The sequence below is a fragment of the Manis javanica genome, chromosome 2 (assembly GCF_040802235.1).
Source record: "Manis javanica isolate MJ-LG chromosome 2, MJ_LKY, whole genome shotgun sequence".
NCBI classification, from domain to species: Eukaryota; Metazoa; Chordata; class Mammalia; order Pholidota; family Manidae; genus Manis; species Manis javanica.
In genome coordinates, this window is record NC_133157.1 from 777,304 (window position 1) to 800,259 (window position 22,956).

The following is a 22,956-nucleotide window of genomic DNA, read 5'->3' on the forward strand; positions in this document are numbered from 1 at the left end:
CCCCTCCCACAAGTGAGCCTCCCCTGGGCTCTACTTTCCATTTTGCCTTGTGGGCTTCTTCCACGACCCCCTTCATGGGCTGTGGGGGAGTAGCCACAGGCCTTGATCTTGCCTTGCCCTGCTGCAACAGGTGGAGCCACCTGGACCTGGGTGCCTCTGAATCCTGATGAGTCACATTCCATCAGGAGGACCAAAGAGGCCTGGAAGCTGCCCCTGCCAGGTGGGGAGGGGGGCCCTGTGGCCCAGGACCCCTACAGGGAGGTGCTCTTGGGTACACGGCTGCCTTAGTACTCACTCATTCTGCACAATGGCCAGCCCTTCCTTTGGGAACACAGCCCCGTGTGGGGGGAGCTGCTCCGCCCCCTGCCCCGCTCCCACCCTGGACTCTAGTAAGGGCTGTCAGTCACAGGCACAGCCCCTCCCTGGCCTCAGTCCGTCTACCCGTAACCCCAGTCACCACATGACTCAAGCAGACCACTCAGGGTTCCTCCCCAGGATTTCAGCCAGATCAGAAGCCCTGACAACAGCTGTAGGGTTTCATAGGTGCTTTTCCAGGGTGGAGTGAGTTCTCTTCTAATCTATATTTGTGGAGAAGATGTAGGAACTTCAGAGCCTCAGGCTTGCCCCGGACCCCCAGTCAGAATCTGCATTTTAAGATCCGCAGATGGTTTGTCTGCACAGGAAGATCTGAGAGGCACAGGAATAGGCTTCTAACTGTTCCTTTCATGCTTTCTACCTTTTTTTCTATATATATTCTGGCAGATTTCCAGTTTTTTGTCTTCCAAATTAATTACCGGGCTTTATTCAGCAACGCTATTTTTAATTTCCAAGAGCCTCTGCATTCCCTTTTGTTTATAGCGATGCACTCTCATTTAACAGATGTGATGCCTCCTTGAATGTCGCCAGGGGTTTCAGTCCATCAGCTCCGGACTCTGTTTCCGGGACAGCCGCTCCCCTCCCTCATGGGGACCTCCCTCTTCTAGCTGCTGGTGTCTTTCACACTGAATCGGCCTGAGCTGAATTCTCCTAGTTCAGGAAGAGGGGGCTGGGTGGCTTTTCTAGGTGTCTGCCGGACAGGTTCTCCGCTGTTTGCTCGCCGTTCTCTCACTGACTGCAAAGGCTGCAGGAGCCCTGGGGGAGTGGGTGGGGACCGTCCTAGGCTAGGCAGTCCCTAAGTGGTGGGGGGCGGTGGTGTGGTGGACATGGTGATCCCTGCCCAGCTCTGGAGAGTGGCTGGAAGGCAGCCCCTGGGCGTCAGCTCCTCCAGGGGCAGCCTTGCTTTCAGACAGCTGCCTTGTGCCTGGCCGTACTGTCCCCAAGCCCAGTGACTGAGCCAGGCAGAGCTCCATGCTAACCTGGCCAAGCTTTCACAGTCTGGTGTTGCCAACTGACCCTCTGCTGCCCGAGCCTGCTGCCTCTCCTTGCATGGCATTGAACTCCAACAGCTATTCTGCACCCCAAACTCCCTCTCAGCATCTGCTTCTGGAGAACCCCATATGGGTGGGCTGTTCCCTGGAGCAGTAAAAAAAAACAGTGTTAAGATGGGGCTCGGGGCCTGGGTTGGCACACTACCCAGCTGGCAGTGAGGTCCCTGGCATTGGTGGGTGGTGGAGCTGACAGCTCCTGGCCGAGGGTGGCCATTAGCCATTAGAGCTTCTGATGGGGATGAATCAGCTGGATGGCTAATGCTAAGCCCACTCATGCCTGGCAGGAAGATGATGAACACCAAAGGGCCAGGCTGCTGAAGACCAGGCAGGGCCTCTGGTCACGTGCATAGTTCTCATCCCTGGCAGGGAGGGTGGAGAAAGCCCAGGAACAGCTGAACCTCGAGGACTGTTAGCTGCCAGCCAAGGCCAGCCTGTGCACGCAACATGGTCAGAGGCCAGGCTGGGAAGCCCAGGGATGCACACCTCAGGCAGGGAGGCCCCTGAAGCGTTGACCTCGAGGCTCTTCTGGACCACCTGAGCCTGCAGACATGACCTCACCTGCCCTAGCCCCGGGAGATGATGCAGAAGCTTGGCCTCCTCCCGCAAGATGCCATGAAACCCCCAGGACCACGGCCCTCCCTGCCACAAGGACTTTGCTGGAGGGCGTCCAGCAGAAACCCAGCCATCGCAGTTGCTCCTGAAGGAAAGGGATCCCACCAGAGGAGCTGCAGGACCCTGCTGGCCACCTCGTGGGACAGAAGCTGGAGGGTGCCTGGTCTCCAGAAGAGGGGAAAGATGCTGGACAGCACTGGGACCCGGGGGGTCATACAGGGTGGGATGGAGGCCACAATGCCAGCAGGAGCGTCCTCTGACGAACAGCCCCAGGTTGCAGCAGAGACAGGCCAGGCTGGAGGACATGGTTCTCCAGGGCCATGGAGGGGTACTCAGGGAACCTCAAAACTCCCTAGAACTTCCGGAAGGAAGGTGGGTCCAGGTTTCCAGCTGTGAATGGAAGAGGAGGGGCTGAGCCTCTGCTGGGAATTGGGACCCTCTCCTCCTCCACAGTAGGCCAGTCCCTTCGCTGGCTCCTCACTGAGAGACAGGACCCCCAGGTGGTGCCACTACGTAGAGAACGAAAGGGCACCCTTTCCCCCAGCATCCAGTCCAGAGTCGGGGTGAGGGCCAGACCAGCACATGCACACCTCAACCCACACTGGACGGAAGGAGAATGCTCCCCGTTCCCAGGACTGTCCCTGGCCAGAGTGACCCTGTCTCCCTGCCCTGGCCTGTCTGGGAATGCCCAGAGTCCTTCTGTGTTTGACAATCCCAGGACTGTCACATGGGAACAGCATGGTGACAGTGAATGCATCATGACATGCCACCACAGGACAGGAGTTCTGGTCCCCACTCATTAGGGATAAGAACCGAGCTAGGGTGCTGCAGCCCTGACTCATTCCACGTCTGCCACCCCAGGTAAGCAGGGGTGGGGACGCAACCAGGACCCAGGCCTCAGGCAGGAGAACAGGCTGCAGCGTGTGCAGAACAAAGAAGGAACACAGGGTGGGCCTTTCCCCAGGGTGGCTTCCCCAGGACACCAGTGGCCCCGGGCCTGCCAAGGGCCCATGGGCTCTTTGGCTTCCTGCGGGGACCTGGCAGGAAGCAGAGGGACTCGGGGCCCTGCGCAATGGGGCTGTGGGGAGACTGCCAGGTGGGCCCTGGGTGAGAGCAGGGGCCTCGCCCATCTGCCCCGAGGCCCACGGGGCCCCTGCGCACAGCAGGTGGTGAGCACCAGGCTCCAAGCTCTTCTGCAGAGCACACATGAGGAAGCCAGGGGAGGCACAGTGCGCCTGCCTCCCTCCCACCCGGTGACATGTAAAAGGGGCAGCTGAGCCAGTAGCTGGGATGGGGCTGGGAGTCACTGCCCAGCTGAGAGGGACAGCGGAAGAGGCCCGACTCACCACCACAGGGGCTGGCTGTGCCAGGGAGAGCTGGCTCTCCGGGAAGTCCGCCTGCATGCCTGAGTTTTCTGCCCTGAGGCCTCGGCCCATTGTCTGCAGCTGGTCTGGGCTGAATTTGATGTGCCTCCCCCAGGAGCCAGTGGCACCAATCCGGGGCCTCCTGGCGTGGCTGATGAACCCACCAGCTGGGAGCGCCATGCTGTGCCCAGCATGCCAGCACTTGTGGAGGATCCTGAGCTCATGCTCCTTTGCTCTCCTGCAGGAGACGGAGCCTCCCTGTTGGGACCACAGCTCCACACTGCGGCCCTGCAGCCTGGCTGAGGCTGCGGACGCCTGCCGGCCCTGGTCCCTTATCCCTGGCTTCGCTGCTCTGGCCCCAGCACATGCGCCCCCAGCTGAGGTGACAGACTGCAGAAAATACAGCCTGCGGCTGAGACGCGTCACACCTGCCCCCTCCCTTCCCCACGGAAGCCCACAGCCCCTTAGGAAGCACTGGTGTCCCACGGGAAGAATGTTCTCTGGGTGGTGAGCTGATGTAGCCGACTCCCCGGTGGCTGGAAGTGCTCTGGCCGCACCCAGCTGTCCTGACGCGGGTGTGACGGCAGAGGTGGACCCACGCCCAAAGCCCAGACGAGGGCTCTGCTTCCGCTCTGCCCGTCTTGCCAACCTCAGGGTCAACCTCGTGCCTTCCTCTCCCGCCTCTGCTCCCCAGGCAAGAGGGGGGCCTGGGGCACCGGGTGGGGCTCGGCCCACAGCTGCGCAGACTCTTTTCTGCATAAGCACTTAGCTGGGTAAACTACTGACACGGCCCGCTTTGTAAAACGCTTTATTTTCAAATAATTGTTCTTTCACATCAGACGGGTGCCAGCACCGTCCACGACTTCCCTGCAGTCTGCAGCCCGGTGCTCCTGGAAGCCCACCCGACCGGGGCGCGCTGGGAGTGCTCCGGGCCCTTTCCCACGGGCGCTGCGCCCAGGAGTCAGGACGGTCGGCCACCCGCCCCACCACCTCAAACCCGACAAGCGCCTAGGACGCTCTGAACTTGAGCAGCCCCACAACTCCCGACCTTCCGTGGACGGGAATTTACAGTAAATGCCAAGTGCTGGCGACTGACCCAGCTGGGCGCTGCGGTTTTTGCTCCGCGGCCTCCAAGGGCTGGAGCCCCCGGGGCCCGCCTGCTCTTCCGCGGCCTCAGGGGCCTGTCCCTGGACCAGCTCTCCAGGGCGGACCTGGCACCGCCGGCTGCTGCGCACGGCGTCCGCGGAGCGAGAACGCGGGGAAGCGACGAGGGGCCGACGAGCGGAGAGCCGAAAGCTGGAAGCCCGGGCCAGGAGCACGCGGCAGACAATCGCGCAGGCGCTGAGGGCGTGCGCCAGCCACGCAGGCGCAGACCGAGTGAGGGCTCGGCGAGGGCAGCTGCGAGCACAGACGCACACGCTTTCGGCGTAAGAACGGAACGAAGTAGCAGCGAAGGCGTGCGCAGGCGCAGAGGGGTTAGGAGGGCCCGGCGCACGCGCGTTGGCGCGCAAGGGATGGGCGGAGTGTTGACTACCCTGGGATGGCGGCCAGCGGGTACCGGGACGGCGGAGCCGTCAGCGACCCGCAGAAACCGACTTCCTGACGCGGCCGGAGGGCGGGGTCGCTCGGACTGCCTCCGCCGCTGTCATGTATCCGGTGCCGCCCCCGGCCCCGCAGCGGGACTTCATCTCGGTGACGCTGAGCCTTGGTCGGGGTCCCGAAGACGGCAAAGGCTGGCGGCGGCGCTCGTGCTGGAGGGTGAGGGTCGCGGCGGGGTCTCCCGTGCCCCAGCCGAATTCCACTCGCTCTTTGGGCCGGGGGCCGTCAGCAGGGCGGGGCCTGGGGGTCCGGGCGGAAGCGCGAGTCCTGCCGGGTTCCGCGCGTCCAGCTGTCACCGCACCCGGAGGAATCCGGAGATGCTCCGAGAGCACCTTCCCCCTCGGGGCAGCGGGTCACGTGCCCAGCCTGCTTGAGCCCTGGCGTGCACCTGCTGGTCTCGGCTGTGCACGTGCCAGGCCAGCTGGGTGCCTGAATAGGGCACGCGAGGGGCGGGCGTCCCTCCACTGCCCGCGCAGTAGAGCGGCCTCTCCTCGGCTTTTGTCTCGCCTTACCTCCCGATGCGCTGGGCCCTCTGGAGTGTCCCCACCCTGCTAGCACAGAGCAGCCCCCGGTTCTGAAGCAGAACTCAGCACGGACCTGGCGACCAGTCGCTGTCCTGGCCCAGCACGGAGCAGTCCGAGAGATTTCCACCGCCACTTGCAGGGCAGTGCGAAACGTCATCTCCGCCTCTCCCTTAGAAGTGGAAGCAACTGTCGAGATTGCAGCGGAACGTGATTCTCCTTGTCGTGGCGTTTCTGATGCTCTGCGGACTCCTGTCCTACATCAGCGTGGCTGACCCGTGGAAAGGTACCTGCCGCACGTGTGTGACCGCCTCGCCGGGGCGTGGGTGGGCCGTGGAGGCGGGACTGGGCAGGAGCAGCCTGGCCTTGGCCTGCAGCAGACCCTGGATGCATAAACGCCCACGCGCTGGCAGGAAATGGAGGTTCAAGGGAACAGAGAGCGTCTTAGACCACCTGGCTGGACTTGGGTGGGCGTGTGATGCTGTCGGGCTGCTTCCTAAGTGTCGGGTGTGAGCACTGCCATCTCCGTTCTCGGCGCCCCACAGAGAAGGTCCTGAGGCCACAGCTCCGTCTGTGGCACCCCGAGAACCTGGGAGCACGCGCTCCCGTGTTTCTGCAGAGACAGGAGCTCTGTGGGGTGGGAGGCCCCCGGGTCTCTCCGACGTTGCCTCTCTGAGGAGGAGAGCTACGAGCGCTCGGTCCCGGCAGTGGTCCGTCGGCCACCACTTGTACTTACTTCCTAGAATGGGAATCGTTCAGGCTGGGTGTTTGGGGGAAACTGCCAAGGGCTCGGAAGAGGTTTGATCCCCTTTGGGCCTATCCAGTTCACCTAGATGACTTTTCTGAGGTCTCAGGATGTCTTTTGTAACGAACGCTGCCTGTCTGGGTGTTTCGGTGGCACCCTTGGGACGTCCTCTGGGCCTCGTGGCACATCGGAGATGACACAAATCCTCTTGCTTAGCCGTGCGTGGCCAGTCACCGGGAGAGCAGAAGACGGGACCAGCAAATCCACCCGCCCTGCCGGCGCCTCAGAAAGCAGATGCTGACCCCAAAACCTTTCCAGGGGCTCCACCTCAGGTACTTCCAGCGAGCTACACGGGGGGCTGTGATCAGGGTCGGTGCAGAGGTGATTCGGAACAACACACAACGTTTCAGGCAGACGGAGGAATTCTTGGTCTCGCCCCAGATGCACACTGTGACCTCACGCTTCTCTTTCTGGGCTGGCGGACGGTCACCAGGGAAGGAAAGAGGAACATGCGTTCCTCCTTTCTTGGACGCCTGCCACGTGCTGGGTCCCTTGTTGGGTGGCCAACGCATCCGACCCATACCTCCCTGGAGGAAGCATGGGCAGGGCTAGCAGGAGAGGCAGGCCAGCAGGCCCTGACCAGTGGGAGCCGGCAGGCAGCCCAGGGAGCACATCCCTCGAGGGACCGCCCAGACCCCCATGAGAGGAGGCTGGGGCCGGCTGGTCTGGAAGCCTCCCCACGGCCAGACACTAAAGCACAGTCTGGGGGTGAAGCGGTGGCGCTGGGTAGAGTGAAGCTGCCCAAGGTGGGGGGAGGTTGGCTTGTCCTAGGAGGTACCCCCAGATGCCTGGGCAAGGAAGGGGCTGGGGTCAGTCCAGCTGGCTGTGGGGGTGCTCCTGGGCACAGGAAGCGCATGAGGCTCGAGCCGGCACACGGGAGGATTTCGGCTGGGCCTGGATGTCTGAGCTGTTGCTGGAAGAGGCTCTGGCTGCTGTGTACAGATGGCATGCAGGGTGGGGGCGTCCTGGGCAGCGGGCAGGAGGCAGGAGAGCCAAGCTGCCTGGCCTGGGGGGAAGGCCGGGCAGGACAGGCCATGTGATGGCCAGGGAGGGTCTGCGGGGCAGGGGCCCTCCAGGGCCCAGCAGGAAGCTGTTTGAGGGACACTTGGGCGACAGTTCTGGACCTGCTCATGGCTCCGTGGAGATGTGCTTGGGTGCAAGGTCTGGGAAAGGGGTGCCTGTTCAGAAGAGGGCAGGAAGGACCAGGAGCACCCCCACCCTTATGATTTGGGGAGGGCCGTGGAACCTGGAGGGTGGTCAGGAGGCACCGGAGCACCAGGACGCACCCCTCTGGAGGCAGGTGGCTCCAGGGGAGGCAGCCCCTAGGACACTGGGCACCGGGCATCTGTGGATGTCCTCTGTCCCCAGTCAGGGCATCAGCGGGGCCAGGCTGCCCAGGGAGAGGGTCCAGGGCACGCTGTGCTTCGGGGACCTCTAGCACCTGCTCTCCCACCTAAGCCCTGTAGTGTGTCCCTGACCCTGTCAGCCTCAGTGTTCTGTTGAGTCCAGAGCCAGTTCCCTCGGCCAAGGGGTCCCAGCACCAAGCCATTTGAGCCCACTCAAATAGCACATCGCATGGATGTGTGGGTGTGGAGCAGAGACCCCCGGATCCCAGGCCAGCCTGCCTCCTGTGCTCCTGAGGGGTCACCTTGCCACTGGCAGGGTCACGCCCCGGCTGCAGCCCCTGGGAAGGGCTCCTTGTGCAGCACGGCCCAGAGCCCCTCCACAGCCTTGCAGGGTGACGCGACCCATTCCAGAGACAGGCCACCAGCACCCTCTGCAGCTTCACGCATGGGGACGTGGCTGTAGCCTGTGCATGTTGCCCTGCAGGCCTGGGGCAGTCCAGAAATGCCCCAGACCAGGGCTCTGCCCCACTGGCTGTCCCCAGGCAGCCAGCGGGGGCCAGGAGATAGCGCGAGGTGCCCCCTCCCAGACCGCATGTGGTCTGAGAGATGCAGACTGCCGTGGGCCGGGCACTCCCTGGGCAGCCCACCGCTCCCGGCAGCCGGCTGGGTGGGAGCTGTCCTGGGAGGAAAGGCAGAGGCTCAGGCTGTGGGGTCGTCCTCACGAGGGGCTCTCGCTTCGCTCTAGAGGCCTCAGAGGCATTTCCGACGGGGACCGCCCCGCCTGCCGATCCAGGCACCCACTGAAGGCGAGACGGACAGGAGGCTCGAGGAATCCAGGAGGAGGGCCGAGGTGGCAGGCGGCGCAGGCCAGGGGGAGCGCACGCAGAGAGCAGGGGTCGGGTAGGTGCCGCGTAGTGTCCTGAGCGTGCGGGGCACCCGGCGGCCATCCACTGCTTCAGCGGCAAAGCAGCCTGATCTTCACGTCCACCCTCCTTCCCCAGCAGGAGGGGATGCCCCACAGCCCGAGCGTGGAGTCTTGGGGGCCTGGTGTTGTGCCTGGAGGGCCAGGAGGGGTGGGTGTGCGGCTGCCCAGTGCCAGCTGATTGCTCTTCCTTCTGTCCTTGAAGCTGGATGGGACCAGTGATAGGGCCGTGGCGGGGCACCCAGCACCCTTGGAGAAAAGGAGAGGCGCCCACTAGGCCTTCCTTGCAGGCCAGCAGGACTCAGACCCGACCCGGTGAGGCCCCACCCTCACTTTCTCGGGCTTCCCTTGGGCACATGGGGGAGAGGGCTTGGGGACACTCAGAGGAGCAGGCAGGGTGTGTGGGGGCCGCCGGCTGCCCTCCTTCAAAGCCAGGGGGCCCCAGCTCTCTTCAGGGCTTTGGGGATGATGCGAGGCGGCCCACGTCCTGCATCGCAGCCACGGGAGAGACGCGTGTTTGGAGCCCCCTTTCCTCACTGGGCTTGGGTCACCACGGGCCCTGGGATCAGAGAGTCGCAGCTGTCCCTTGGCGAATCCACCTGGGGGCTGGTGGCGTCCCTGCGTTCTGGTCCTGGAGGTTGGAGGGTCTCTGTCTGAGCCCTGCCCAGGACCAGGTCCCCATGACCTGCTTTCCTCCTCCTAGCCACCCCAAACGAGCGTCAGAAGGCTGTGGTAGACGCCTTCCGCCACGCATGGGCTGGATACCGCAAGTTTGCCTGGGGCCATGATGAGCTGAAGCCTGTGTCCAGGTCGTTCAGCGAGTGGTTCGGGCTGGGCCTCACGCTGATTGATGCCCTGGACACCATGTGGATTTTGGGTCTGAAGAAAGGTACTTGCTCTTTCCAAAGCACGGGGCGAGTTCTCTGCGCAGGCAGTCGGCCAGGTGGGCAAGTCATGGTGGGAGGTCCCCATGCTGCCTGTTCCGTCCGACCACGAGCTCTCCCATCTCCTGCGTGATGGGAGTGGACACTGTACACAGGCAGTCCCTCTGTCCTCTTGTCAGGTGCCCAGGGTTGCACAGGATGGCAGTCCTTGCCCAGGGCAAAGGCTGAGCACTGGCCCTGGGTGGGCGTCAGGGCCATGTGCGTGTGAGCCGCTGGTGGGAGGGTCTCCATGGCGGGAGGTGACATGTGGTCCTATAAAGCTGTCAGTGCCCTGGACCTCTCACTATCATCCCCATGCCTCCGGGATGGGATTAATGCAGGGCTATGTGACCCTAGTGAGGTCTAAGTGGCTGCATTAAGACTGCGTTAAGTTTCCCTGAACAAGCTGCACCACGGATCACCCCTTGGTCCTTGTATCGTGGCCTTTGCGGACCACTTGTGTTAACATCTCATGGGCTCTGCCCGTTTGTCCGCAGATTTCGGAAGACTTCGGGTTCACCGCCCACAGGGGAAGGATAGCCCTGAGGGTCCTGGGAACATGGGGACCTTACCATGTCCCTCAACCATCTTGCTTGTGTTTTAGAATTTGGAGAAGCCAGGAAGTGGGTGTCAAAGCAGCTCCGGTTCCAGAAGGATGTGGATGTCAACCTGTTCGAGAGCACTATCCGAATCCTGGGGGGCCTTCTGAGCGCCTACCACCTGTCGGGGGACGCCCTCTTCCTGAGGAAAGCCGTGAGTGTCCCCGCCCGGCCCTCCTGCACAAGGGTTCCGCGAGATTCCAGCCCAGCCGCTCTGCTCAGGGAGCCAGGGCTGCCGGCCGCCGTGTGTGAGCCGCGGGTGGGCCAGCGCCATGAGGCACAGACACGGCTGCCTTGTGGCAGGAGGCACCGATCCTGCTGTGTTGTTGCAGGAAGATTTTGGGAATCGACTCATGCCTGCATTCCGAACGCCCTCCAAGATCCCGTACTCCGATGTGAACATCGGCACCGGGGCTGCCCACCCGCCCCGGTGGACCTCGGACAGCACAGTGGCCGAGGTGACGAGCATTCAGTTAGAGTTCCGGGAGCTCTCCCGCCTCACGGGTCTGAGGAAGTTCCAGGTAGGAGCGCTGCGTTTCTGGCTGGAGTGCGGTCTCCCGTGGGAGCTCCTGGCTCCTGGCTCCGCAGGGACGTGCATGTGGGCTTGGGCTGCGTGCCCGCTGTCCTGCGGTCTTTCCTCCTATTTGGTGGCAGACTCACAGGCGGGAAATGCCCCGAGGGCAGGTGCACTGGTGCGGCCCGGCCCTCAGCCCAACAGAGGGCTGCTTGTCCTACCCTTGGTGTGGCCCTGAGCCCCCGGCAGCGTGTCCCGGGGCCGCCTCTGTGCTGTGTCCGGAGGCCTTGTAGTCTGGGCGTGTCCAGTGCAGGCATCTCTGTGGGCAGGTCTATGTGGATGACGTCTCACACATCCAGGCCGTTGGTCTCCCTCAGCTGCCGTGGCCCCTGGGCCGGCCATGCGTACGTAGCCTCTGTCCCGGGCGGGCTGCAGGCACAGTGCTTCCCCACGTGCATGCCCTGGGTGGTTGTGACAGTCCTGACCTCCCTGGGCATGAGATCCGAGCATGAAGACGTGGACCCTGGACGGCCTCAAGGGCCTTTCAGAGGCCTGGAGCTGCTGCCTCCTGGGGCATGGGCTCCGAGGTCGCAAGCCTGGTTCACTGAAAGTCACTTGGCGCCCCAGTGCCTCCCTTGCCCCTCTACCGGGGCCTCCTGCTGTCTGTGCCGAGGGCACATGGCGTCCAGAGCAGGAATGGCACCTCGGGCTTCATCCTGACGTCCCAACTCAGGTGCCTGTCCCCCCACCTACACCCCACTGGCCGCTGCTTGGAAGAGCCTGTGGGGTCAGGCCACGGTCTCCTGCAGCAGCCAGATGGGAATGGGGACACTGAGGCATGGAGAGAGTAAGCGGCCCTGCAAGACCAGAGGTCAGCGGCAGGCCAGGTGCTCAGGCTGTCCTAGAACCCCTGTTCTTTTCTGCTTTTTCCGTATCAGTGTTTAATAAAATGAACATCCAATCTGAAAAATCCTTACCCATCACTGCTTTTCAAAAAAATTGTTACGTAGTGATGAAATCCACATAACTCACAACTTGCCATTTTAACCACCGCTCTGTGCACAGCCGGGGGCTTTGAGGGCGTTCTCCCGGTCATGCAGCCGTCGGCACCTTCCCCCCCAGGCTGAAAGCTGAGACTGTCCCCATGAAACACTCCTGCCCCAGCCCCCTACCATGTCCCTGTTACCTCTGCTTTTGTTGGCCCTGCCTGAGGCGTCAGGAGAGGCCTTGCTCTGAACTGTGGCCCATATGGAGCCTGCCTGGAGGGACAGTGGGCGCCCCACCAGAGAGAAGGGGTACAGCGTTCACACCAGGTTCCCACCGACTTGAGAGCAGTTGTGCTGCAAAGGGCCAGGTGTTGTGAGGCGCCACCAGGTGTGCGTATGCGGCTGGGGCACCGTGGCCACTGGAGACGAGGGAACAAGCGGCTGCCTCAGGCTCACAGGTGGTGTGGGTGTGCGCGTCAGGCAGAGAATGGGCAGGGGCCTGGGCCCTGGGGTCAGACATGCACAGCCCCGGAGCTGCCCAGTCCAGGCAGGCGAGCTCAGAGGAGCTGAGGTGGAGGGTCTTGGTGGGTGACCTAGGGGACGGGGAGCCGGTGGCGGCTGAGGTGTCAGCAGCGACCCCAGGCTGAAAGCGGGCGCATGCCTGCAGGTAGTCCTGAGGCCTGCGGCTGGGGTCTTCAGGAGCGGTGCCCTGCAGAGAGCGCTGGGAGTGTGGAGAGCCCGGGCTCAGCCCTGTGGTCGGGCCTGTGGCGTCTGCCGGCCCATGGAGGTGCACTGCGGACGGGTGCGCTTGGCTGAGAGCCCTGGCCAGGATCCCGGCCTGCTCTGCCCTCTGCCGGCAGGGAGTCCGCGCGGCCCCCCCCCACCCCTCGCTCACCTGCGCTCTCCCCTACCTGCCACAGGAGGCCGCGGAGGAGGTGAGCCGGCACATCCACTCACTGTCCGGGAAGAAGGATGGGTTGGTGCCCATGTTCATCAACACACACAGCGGCCTCTTCACCCACATGGGAGTGTTCACCGTGGGCGCCAGGGCCGACAGCTACTATGAGTACCTGCTCAAGCAGTGGGTCCAAGGCGGGAAGAGGGAGACACGGTGAGGCCTGCTTCCGCTGCTCGGGGCAGGCTTCCCGCGGCCCTGCCGCCCCACGCCCGCTCAGGCACCCGCAGTCTGGCTGGCCGGGCGGCTGCTGAGCCCTGCCCAGGGCGCATCTGTTCCCAGTACAGCGCTGTGCAGAGCGGGGGTCCAGTCCGTCACTGAGTCCAGGCCTCCTCGGCACCAGGCAGTGGCTGGGGTCCAGGCCCGGTAGGCGGCTCGTGGGGGCAGCCCCACTGTCCGTTCCCAAGTGGGAGGTGGCCCCAAGTGTCTGGGCCTCTCTAGCCTACTAGTGTGGCTCTTAAAACCTGCACTTCCCCAGGTAGCAGTATAAAGACTCATCGAAAAATTTGGAAAAGATGGATAAGCCTTCCTGAGGGATCTAGAGTCTGCTGAGGTCTCAAGGCAGGGGTGACTGACCTAGAACCCCTGGGGCAGCCCCGGCCAGCCCCATGGGCAGGGACAAGGGTGTGACTGTCTGTGGAGCCCATGCTCCTCAGGCCTAGGTGGACTTGTCAGGTCCGCAGAGGCCAGTCTCAGGTGCTCCTGGGGCTTGTGGGGAGGAGAGACCCTGTTTTGGGGAGCAGAAGGCACTGCCTCCACCCTGCAGGGCTGACCGGCCACAGGCCTCCACCCAAGGCCGGCGTGTCGCCACCTCTCAGCCTCTAGGGTGTGGACGGCAGCTCCAGGACACACGCATGTTCCTGGATGAAACTTGGGCACTGTGGCCCGCTTGGCCCAAGCAAACAGGGCTCACCTTTCTGTACAGGTTGCTGGAAGACTACATTGAAGCCGTCGAAGGCATCAAAAGGCACCTGGTCCGCAGATCTGAACCCAGCAAGCTCACCTTTGTAGGGGAACTTGCCCACGGCCAGTTCAGCCCCAAGATGGTGAGAGTGTGTGTGTGTGGTCCAGGCGGGGCCCAGCCCCGGATGTGAGTGTGTATGTGGTCCAGGCGTGGCCTAGCCCCAGATGGGAGGGTGTGTGTGTGGTCCAGGTGGGGCCCAGCCCCAGTTGTGAGTGTGTGTGTGGTCCAGGCGTGGCCCAGCCCCAGTTGTGAGTGTGTGTGTGGTCCAGGTGTGGCCCAGCCCCAGATGTGAGTGTGTGTGTGGTCCAGGTGTGGCCCAGCCCCAGATGTGAGTGTGTATGTGGTCCAGGCGTGGCCCAGCCCCAGATGGGAGGGTGTGTGTGTGGTCCAGGCAGGGCCCAGCCCCAGATGGGAGTGTGTGTGTGTGGTTCAGGCGGGGCCCAGCCCCAGCTGGGAGGGTGTGTGTGTGGTCCAGGCAGGGCCCAGCCCCAGATAGGAGGGTGTGTGTGTGGTCCAGGCAGGGCCCAGCCCCAGATGTGAGTGTGTGTGTGGTCCAGGCGTGGTCCAGCCCCAGATGGGAGGGTGTGTGTGTGGTCCAGGCAGGGCCCAGCCCCAGATGTGAGTGTGTGTGTGGTCCAGGCGTGGCCCAGCCCCAGATGGGAGTGTGTGTGTGTGGTCCAGGTGGGGCCCAGCCCCAGATGTGAGTGTGTATGTGGTCCAGGCGGGCCCAGCCCCAGTTGTGAGTATGTGTGTGGTCCAGGCGTGGCCCAGCCCCAGATGTGAGTGTGTGTGTGTGGTCCAGGCTGGGCCCAGCCCCAGATGGGAGGGTGTGTGTGTGGTCCAGGCAGGGCCCAGCCCCAGATGTGAGTGTGTATGTGGTCCAGGCATGGCCCAGCCCCAGATGTGAGTGTGTGTGTGTGGTCCAGGCGGGGCCCAGCCCCAGATGGGAGGGTGTGTGTGTGGTCCAGGCAGAGCCCAGCCCCAGATGTGAGTGTGTATGTGGTCCAGACGTGGCCCAGCCCCAAATGGGAGGGTGTGTGTGATCCAGGTGTGGCCCAGCCCCAGATGGGAGTGTGTGTGTGTGGTCCAGGCGGGGCCCAGCCCCAGATGTGAGTGTGTATGTGGTCAGGCGTGGTCCAGCCCCAGATGGGAGGGTGTGTGTGGTCCAGGCGGGGCCCAGCCCCAGATGGGAGGGTGTGTGTGATCCAGGTGTGGCCCAGCCCCAGATGGGAGGGTGTGTGTGGTCCAGGCGGGGCCCAGCCCCAGATGGGAGGGTGTGTGTGATCCAGGTGTGGCCCAGCCCCAGATGGGAGGGTGTGTGTGGTCCAGGCGGGGCCCAGCCCCAGATGGGAGGGTGTGTGTGATCCAGGTGTGGCCCAGCCCCAGATGGGAGGGTGTGTGTGGTCCAGGCGGGGCCCAGCCCCAGATGGGAGTGAGTGAGTGAGTGATGTGTGCATGTGTGTGTGTGTGTGGTCCAGGTGGAAGCTAGGGAGTTTCGGGACCCAGCCATTTGTCCTGATGCGTGATGGCTCTAGTTTTGGACCCTGGGGGGAACAGTGAAATTCTGGCCACAGACCATGAGCTCTCACAGGCAAATGGCTGCATGGCCTGGGCTGTCCCCTTGTTGGCAGGGGGCCCCTGGGCTCCCTCGAGGCTCCCCACCTCCTGCAGCTCGTGCTCCTCAGGTGTTTGTGGGGTTGTGGGGGAGGGTCTGGGGAGACCCAGGTCAGCATTTGCTCCTCTGCGAGGTCAGTGTCTTCCCTCTGGCTTCTCTCCTGTCCACGTTGAGCCCCACGTGTTTGGCCTATGGCCCTGTCTTCTGTCTGAGCTGCAGCCTTTGGGGATGTGAACCACTGAGGCCCGATGACTCCTGGGCGTATGGGAGGCCTGAGATAGGGCTGAACCTGCTGTTGACCCCCATGATGCCCCAGGCTCCATGGTGCTGAGGAGACCCTCTGATTTCAGGACCACCTAGTGTGCTTCCTGCCAGGGACACTGGCTCTGGGTGCCCACCACGGCCTGCCCGCTGACCACATGGAGCTGGCCCAGGCACTGATGGAAACCTGCTACCAGATGAACCACCAGATGGAGACAGGGCTGAGCCCTGAAATTGTACACTTCAACCTGTACCCACAGAAGGCCCATAAGGATGTGCAGGTCAAGGTGAGCCCAGGTCAGGGCCAGGACCAGGGCCAGGTGAGGGGCACTGTGGGGGCCTCACCCTGAGCCTCTGCTGCTCCCCAGCCAGCGGACAGGCACAACCTCCTGCGGCCTGAGACGCTGGAGAGCCTGTTCTACCTGCACCGCTTCACGGGGGACCCCAAGTACCAGGACTGGGGCTGGCAGATCCTGCAGAGCTTCAACACGTACACGCGGGTGAGCTGCCCCTCTGGTCACCTGCCCGCTTGGGGCGGCCGGGAGGGTGGGCATCCAGGCATGCTGTGCCCTGCAGGAGGCCCCGCCCCCGCCGAGACAGCCCAGCCTGGCCCAGGCCCAGGAAGCATGTGGCCCAGGACCCTGGGACTGGGGGGCCCCAGCTCCTGCCCTGAGGGACCAGAGTGAGGGGCGTCCCTGCAGCGGCCTGATGCACAGAGCAGGGCCCAGGGCAGCCCTTTGCCACCCTCACTGTGCTTAGGCCCAGCCACCCATCTTCCAGTGGGCCCTCGGCTCAGAGGTCACACTCCGCCCAGGCCCACTACCTGCCCCAGGAGAGCCCCGTCTTGGGCTCTGCCCCATGGGGTGGGATGCAGTGGGGTCTGACCCGAGGGTGACCTCAGGGCCTGGGTTCTGGGGGCGGCACTGCTTGCTGTCAGTAAGGGTGGTTGGCGTCTCCCTGGCGACTTTGGGAGACCATGTGACCTATGGGGAGGACGGTCCCCTTGTGGACTCAGTGTCCCCCGCCCAAGACCCTACCCTGGGTCCATGTGTGCCACCCTGAGGCACCTCTGGCTGGGGACCCTCCTCCGGGCTGGGCCTGGGGCTGGGCCTGCCGTCATGATGCCACTGCCTTGGCTCTTGGGCAGATCCCCTCGGGCGGCTACTCCTCCATCAGCAACGTCCGGGACCCCCACAACCCGCAGCCCAGGGACAAGATGGAGAGCTTCTTCCTGGGTGAGACCCTCAAGTACCTGTATCTGCTCTTCTCAGACGACCCGGACCTGCTCAGCCTGGACACCTATGTGTTCAACACTGAGGCTCACCCCCTGCCCATCTGGGCCCCCGCCTAGGGTGCAGTGACTCCCTGTGGGCACTGCCCAGGGGTCTGACGCGTCCTGTGCTCGAGGACACCTGTGAGCAGGACCCTGGCCGTGGTTAGGTCTGCCCTCCTTTGACCCCTGCTATGCAGTGTCTAGCTGATGGTTGATGCCCGGCCAACAGTCAGCTGGGCCAGGATGTGTGGGCCTCGTGTGGTCTGGTGGCTGCTGGGCATCAGGTGCTCTGCCCTGGCTCTGGGCTCCTTGTCTGGGGTTCTCATCAGACACCATTAGAAACAAGAACTCAGCGCTGTGATTCAGGGCTGCCCCATCCACAGGGGCGCCTCTTCCTTCTTCCCATGAAAGCCCATCATGCCTCACATTCCTGAGACCTGACCACCCTGTCAGCTGGCGCTGTGGCTTCGTGTAGCCCCAGGCCTCTGCTTCCTCCAGGGTCGCCCCAGGTCTCCCGGATCCCATGTGCTCACAGACAAAAGCAGTTCAGCCCAGGGCCAGCCGGCTGGGTCTCAGCCTGTGAACGTGCCCTGACCCAGGGTTCTTGGGGGGCACCTGTGACCTCTTGGGGATCCGGGCTCTTGGCCAGCTATGGTGTTTACATGTTGGACTCAGGGATTCCCCTGCCCAGCCTGGGCTGGGAGGGGCCGGGCAGGCACATTTACCTTGCCCCCTGCCCGCCCCCCGTGGAGTGGACTTTGCAGCGGATAAAGTGCATTCGCTCTGTCTTTGGTGCCTCTCAGGTCTGTGAGGTCGGTTTCCTGAAACCTCTGGGTGGATGTGTGGGGAGTGCAGGTGTCTCCGCCGTGAGCTGTTGGCTAGAGGCTTTGGGAGCATCACCTAGCCCGGGGGGTAGGCAGTAGGCAGTCGCCTGCAGGCGGGAGTGCCAGGGGCCCTGCATGTGGCCACGCCCTGCACACCTTCCCACCTTGGATTCGGCACACCTGGGGCTGCCTTCCAGCGGGGGCGCAGCGTGCCCTGCCTCCTCTGCAGTGAACCGAAGCATCCACCCCCGACAACGACCCAGGGCAGCTCTCCTTCAAGTGAGGTCCCCTGCCCCCCAGAACAGATGCCCCTAGCAGGATGGACCCAGCTCTGGCGTGTGTGTTGAGCATGAACCCATTGCTCTTCTCATCTCTATAAGGTCCTGCCATCCTCACAAGCCAGGGCCTCTGGCCACTGGACATGCCTCTGCAGAGGGCTAGCCTCCAGTGTTGGGGTGCCCCAGTTCTTGGCCAGCGTCCTGCTGGTGCTGGCACCTTAGGGTCCCAGGGCAGCCCTTGCTCTCCCATAGCTACCTCTGGGCCTTCCTCAGCTTGCCCGCAGGCTCGCTCCCTTCCCTGCATGTCCTGTGCCTGGAAAGGTATGCAGGGCACATCTCCAAAGAGGCCTCTCGTCCCAGCCCTGGAGGCTGCACCCCCCACCCCCACCCGAAGCCTCCTTGGCTGCTGTGCAACCAGAATAGCAAAGGTGTCCACCTCAGAGACCCACTGCTGGGCAGGCCCAAGGCAGTAGAAAAAGGGCTCTCCACCCCCCATAGATGGGGCTCTAAGAGAGACTCAGGGCAGGGGTGGTGGTGCTGGTTGAGGGGCATGGAAGGGAGGTGGGTCAGCAGGCCTAAGGAAAGGCACTCCCCACCCTGTGCCCAGAAACAACACACAGTGGAGTTGCAGGTGGTTTTATTAAACACATGCCTGTTTTGAGAGGTTGTGTGCAGGGTGTTCACTCCGCCTGCTCCCTCCTCCTGGGCAGACACCAGATGCTCAGGCCGCCACAGGCTTGGTCAGCCTTTCCCTCAGGCAAGGCCACAGTCCTGCTACCCGGGGCTGAGCTCCAGTTCCAGAGGACCAGCCGCAACTCCTCACCCCTGCCTGGGATCTACGAGACACGCCCCTGTGGGTCTTCTGGTCCTGGCTGGGGAGCACCTCTCAGTCTCTGAGCATCTGTCAGTCTCTGAGCCAATGTTAGTGTCTGGCTGCCTTGACCCACTCGCAGATGAGGGTAGCCTCGAGCTTGCGTGCCTCCAGTACAGACACAGGGTCTTGCGGGTTGGAAGCTCTGAGAGGGCATCGGATGGGGGCATTCAGCTGGGCAGACCTGAGCCTCACACTTTCCCAGCCCAGGTCCAGCCGCTGGCCCAGGCCAGATGCAGTGCCCCCTGGTTCCCCAACACCTCCCACCAGGCAGGGCAGCACCTGAGGTCCAAGTGATGGGCTCCCCCCTGGATGGTGACAGCGAGGACAGATGCGCTCACGTTACTCTGGATCTGTGTCAGTCAGGGACACACCGTTAGGTGTGTAGTGTGCCCTGGGCCACCTCAGTCCCCGTCCTCCCCCCAGCTTGATGCAGCTAAAGTAGCAACTTGAGGTGGCTGCATAGCCTTGAACAGTCCCATTAGATGGGAAGGTGAAGATTCATGAACCTGATGTGAGTTCACAGTAACAAGTCAGGAAAAGAACTAAAAAAGGGAGGGGGGAAATAACGAAGAAGGGAGCAAAAGTGAAAGGGGACAGAACCAAGGGGTGGGGAGCAGCAGGGCAAGGCTGCCGCCGTAAAGTCTAGCTGGCCCCAAGGAGAGCCCTGCCCGGGACTGCTGCTGAAACCTAGGCTGGCCCCAGCTGACGTCAGAGCCAAAGCGCAGAGGCCACAGTCGCCCAGACCAGTACTCACCCCGCCCCCGGCCCAGGGGTCCAGGACGCCGTTGGAGAAGATGATGTTGCTCACAGCTCTGAGGTCTGAAAGGCACACAGCGAGCAGTGGTGGGACGGCCACGCCACACGAGGGTGTGGGCTGGATCCCCGCTCTGCTCCAGGCTGTGCTCAGTGCACAGGAATGGGGCCCCCTCATCTCCAGCCTCACCGCCTCCCCCAAAGGTGGTCTGCAGCCAGTCCCTCCGGGGCCACACTCCCCAAGTGTCCAGGCAGTACTGCTGGCGGAGGGCCTCAGTGAAGGGCAGGTGGGGAAAGATGTCTGTCACATTGTTGCTGGAAAAGGTCAGGTTGATCTCAGTGCAAGCCTGTGGGACGTCCCACACCATGGTCAGGACAGCATAGGGGGCGTCTCACCCCGACCCTATCTCTGGCAGCCCCAGGCACCCCGACCTCCATGCCTGGCAGTCCTGGCCCCACAACCCACACACCTGGCAGTCCAGCCCCCTCCAACCCATCTCTGGCAGTCAGGGTTCCCCCACCTCCACCCCATTCCTGGCAGCCCCAGAACCCCCAGTCTACATACCTGGTAGTCCCAGGCTTTGGCATCAGGGCCTGAGCCACAGCCCGTGGGGTCCGCACAGGCCTGGTACTGCAGGTAGATGTCATAGCAGGGCTCTGTGCCTGAGGAGTTGTACACCAGCCCTGGGAGAGAGGGGTGCTTGGGTCGGGGGCCGTGGTGCCCACCCTGTCCCCTTACAGAGGTCCAGCAGGCATTAAAAGGGCTCAAAGAGCAGTGGATCCCTGGGGTCTGTGCCTTCATCTCCTGGCCTGTCTCCTGCCCTATGTCCCGCCTCCCAGTAGTGGACAGCCAGCCTGGAACCCCCTAGGCTGGGCAGGGGTGGAGATGGCCTCTTTGTCCCCAGGGACCGCGTGGAAGCCTCTGTGCTCCCTGCCCCTTGCCAACACGGGCCCCCACTAGGTGCCTGGCCTAGGACTGGGGGGCAGACATACCCACGAGCGCTCGGAGCCCCTTGATCCTCTGGTCATTGCTCAGCAGTCGGTCACAGCCAACCTGGGGGTGCAGGCAGGGTGTCTCAGCAAAAGACCCCTGCTCTTGCCCGTAGCCCCGCCCCACTCACCCTTCCCTTGTCCCAGGCCTCTGAACGGCAGGAGTTTGGAGCAGGTGCCTTGCCTTGACGGGGTTGGCAGGAAGGCGCCCTAAGAAGTCGGTGGGGTATGGGTAGTCCATCATGGCCAGCACGGTGAAGGCGTTCCGGGCAAACCCAAAGAGCTGCCTCAGGTCCTTCTGTCCAGAGAGTGGCTGGCAGGTGCCAAACTCCTGGCTGACTGTGTCATAGGCTGCCGGGAGGACACAGGATAGGGCCTTTGGAAGCTGCTGGTATGCGGGGGGTGGAGACTTGACCAGTCAGCAGGTGGGGGGATGAGGCCTCCTCACCTCCCTGTAGGAACAAGTCCTTGATCTGCCGGAACGCATCCCGCGCAGCCTGGGCACACTTGGGGCTCTGGCCCTCAAAGTCCTGGAAAAAGGGGCAGCTAAGGCTGCTGTGGCCACACTGCCTACCCGGCCAGCCTGCCCGGCCCCACTCACCGCTGACACATCCCGGAAGAACTGGTGGGAGTCGCCAAGGCCTGCCACAGCTACAACGGGTGCACTGGCTGCCAGAGCCCCTGCCACGAGGTGGGGGTACTTCATCCTCATGTAGGCGCTGAGCATCCCCCCATAGCTGGGTGGGGACACAGGGTTAGGGCTGTGGCCTGCCTGCCCCAGGGCAACAGGGCAACAGCCTCCCTGCAGCTCCCCATCCAGCCCCCCCACAGTGTTCCCCAAAGCCTCCCTCCAGCACCCCCCCCCGTCTCCCCTGCAGCCTCCCTCCAGCCATCCCTGGGCCCCACTTCCTCTTCTCTTCAGAGACCTGGGTGTCCCAGGGAGGACTTGAAATGCGTACGACCCTGAGAAATGCTGGGCCTGGGACTAAGTGCACTTGCTTCTGGGACAGGAAGGCAGGGACTCACCTCCCACCAAAGGCGATGGCGGGGGCATCCTGGGCCCCCAGATCCCGCCGCAGCGCCTGGAGCAGCCTGGCGAAGTCCGCCAGGGCCTGCTCCACGGTCAGCAGCTCGGTGTACCCGCGCCGCGTGGACCACGCGCCGAACGGGAGCGACCTTCCGTAGTAGCGCTGCGGGCAGGAAAGGCACACACTGAACCCACGCCCCGGCCGCCCCCGGCCGCCCCCGCCCGGTACCCACGTGCTCCGCAAAGATGACCAGGGCCGCCTGCTGCGCCGCCAGCTCCGGGATGAAGCCCGAGTTGTTGGCGAAGACCCACACGTCCCCCTCGTTGCCCGTGTAGAAGAATATGGGCCCCTCGCCCCTCTTCCAGAACTTCTCTGTCGGGTGGAGGCAGGAGGCGTGGGTGAGGCGTGGGCGCGCCTCCCCAGGCCCCGGGGTCCCCAGGGCGCCCTCACCTGACACCAGGAACCGCTGGCGGAAGGTCTTGTTGCCGAACCGCTCGAAGTTGAAATGGTCCAGGGGCTGCTCCAAGTAGCCCTCCCGGAAGTCGGGCTCCACGACCCTATGGGCTGGCGGGGGCGCTGCCCAGTGCCTGGGGGCACGCGGGGGCCGGGGCAGGGCCGTGGGTCCCCACTCCCCCCCGGCCTCCAGGCCGCGCGGCCCCAGCACCAGCAGCAGGCCCAGCGCCCAGGGCAGCGCGGGCGGCAGGGGGCCCATGACTGCTCGGCCGGCGGGTGCGGGTCACATGACTGCCCGGCACGCTCACGTGACCGCCTGGGCGTGGCTGTGAGCCGGGCGGCCCTTCATCCCTTCCCGGTCCTCAGGGTCCCGGGTACCGACTGTGTCACCGCGGAGACGGTCGCCTTGGGCACACCTGCGGCAGGCGGGGCTGGCGCTGGGGCGGGGACGTGAGTCCAGCCCTCTGTCCGCCAAGGGCCCGGGAGCCCAGCGCACAGCGAGCCCCCCGCCCCGCCCCCGGCCCGGGGGCCGCTGCCGGAGGGGCTCCATCTGCGCGCGCACACGCGCATGCACGCGGTCGCCGCCGCACGGCGATGTCCTGTGCCGTCGCGAGGGCTGGAGCGTGGGGGCAGGGCAACCCTCGAGGGTAGGCGTGGGCAGGCAGCCTGCTGAGCCGTCAGGGGAGGAAGGGGGCTTTGGAAGATGCGGGACGCAGAGGTGAGGGTCCCACGCAGAGAGGCAGTGGCCCTGGGGAGGGAGCGCCGGCTGTCCGAGGACAGCACGGGCCTTGTGTCTGGGGCAGCAGGCGGGGGAGGGGCCTCAGCCCGGGGGTTTGGAAGCTGGGGAGGGAGGGGGCCCTGGGCCTCTGCGGGAGCCGGGGCTCTCCCTGTCCCATCAGCCCAGTCCCTTCACGGGCTCCTCCGCAAGGCAGGGCGCCGGGGAGCCGGTGCCCAGAGGACATTGCTGGGCTGGGCCTGGGCCTCACCAGCAGGGCCGGGCAGCCCGTGCAGCCATGGGTGGGACCACGTTCACCACGTCTTGCTGGGCACCTGGGCACTGAGCCAGCCCC

General features: G+C 64.0%; 3 protein-coding genes across 5 annotated transcripts in view; 1 reads left to right on the forward strand and 2 right to left on the reverse strand.

Annotated features, from left to right (window-relative positions):
* The first annotated feature begins 4,142 nt into the window (after positions 1 to 4,142).
* On the forward strand, positions 4,143 to 17,474 carry MAN1B1 (mannosidase alpha class 1B member 1). Of its 2 annotated transcripts, none has more exons than XM_037007581.2 (13): positions 4,143 to 5,161; positions 5,701 to 5,809; positions 6,485 to 6,600; positions 8,420 to 8,574; positions 8,802 to 8,911; positions 9,300 to 9,485; positions 10,124 to 10,272; positions 10,451 to 10,639; positions 12,539 to 12,729; positions 13,499 to 13,619; positions 15,503 to 15,700; positions 15,782 to 15,913; positions 16,685 to 17,474. In XM_037007581.2, exons 1-13 carry the CDS (start codon positions 5,051 to 5,053, stop codon positions 16,772 to 16,774), a joined length of 1,857 nt encoding a protein of 618 aa, XP_036863476.2. In that variant the 5' UTR covers positions 4,143 to 5,050; the 3' UTR covers positions 16,775 to 17,474. The 2 variants fall into 2 exon arrangements, with proteins under 2 accessions (XP_036863476.2, XP_036863475.2); XM_037007580.2 differs by having other exon boundaries at positions 4,144 to 5,161; positions 16,561 to 17,474.
* LCNL1 (lipocalin like 1) overlaps positions 10,760 to 22,956 on the reverse strand; it is a 104,387-nt gene continuing 92,190 nt past the window's right edge. The window contains exon 7 of the mRNA XM_073221239.1: positions 10,760 to 10,812. Coding sequence (XP_073077340.1) covers positions 10,775 to 10,812 — 38 coding nt within the window. The 3' untranslated portion in view covers positions 10,760 to 10,774. The remainder of the gene's footprint in view (positions 10,813 to 22,956) is intronic.
* On the reverse strand, positions 18,409 to 22,187 carry DPP7 (dipeptidyl peptidase 7). 2 transcript variants are annotated; one of them, XM_073221104.1, is made up of 12 exons: positions 21,884 to 22,186; positions 21,666 to 21,805; positions 21,432 to 21,595; positions 21,007 to 21,142; positions 20,854 to 20,935; positions 20,590 to 20,756; positions 20,409 to 20,469; positions 19,981 to 20,099; positions 19,606 to 19,762; positions 19,417 to 19,481; positions 18,942 to 19,012; positions 18,409 to 18,804 (listed from the first exon to the last, which is right to left on the reverse strand). In XM_073221104.1, exons 1-12 carry the CDS (start codon positions 22,143 to 22,145, stop codon positions 18,711 to 18,713), a joined length of 1,518 nt encoding a protein of 505 aa, XP_073077205.1. In that variant the 5' UTR covers positions 22,146 to 22,186; the 3' UTR covers positions 18,409 to 18,710. The 2 variants fall into 2 exon arrangements, with proteins under 2 accessions (XP_073077205.1, XP_073077208.1); XM_073221107.1 differs by lacking the exons at positions 20,854 to 20,935; positions 21,666 to 21,805 and having other exon boundaries at positions 21,884 to 22,187.

Excerpts from the sequence above, each read along its gene's own strand:
- MAN1B1 (XM_037007580.2), top strand. The coding sequence starts at position 5,051 with ATGTATCCGGTGCCGCCCCCGGCCCCGCAGCGGGACTTCATCTCGGTG. Across the intron at positions 10,273-10,450 it reads CCCTCTTCCTGAGGAAAGCC|GAAGATTTTGGGAATCGACT; the intron begins GTGAGTGTCCCC and ends GTGTTGTTGCAG. Across the intron at positions 12,730-13,498 it reads GGCGGGAAGAGGGAGACACG|GTTGCTGGAAGACTACATTG; the intron begins GTGAGGCCTGCT and ends CTTTCTGTACAG.
- DPP7 (XM_073221104.1), bottom strand. The coding sequence starts at position 22,145 with ATGGGCCCCCTGCCGCCCGCGCTGCCCTGGGCGCTGGGCCTGCTGCTG. Across the intron at positions 20,936-21,006 it reads TCTTCCGGGATGTGTCAGCG|GACTTTGAGGGCCAGAGCCC; the intron begins GTGAGTGGGGCC and ends CCCTTTTTCCAG. Across the intron at positions 20,757-20,853 it reads GGACTTGTTCCTACAGGGAG|CCTATGACACAGTCAGCCAG; the intron begins GTGAGGAGGCCT and ends TCCTCCCGGCAG.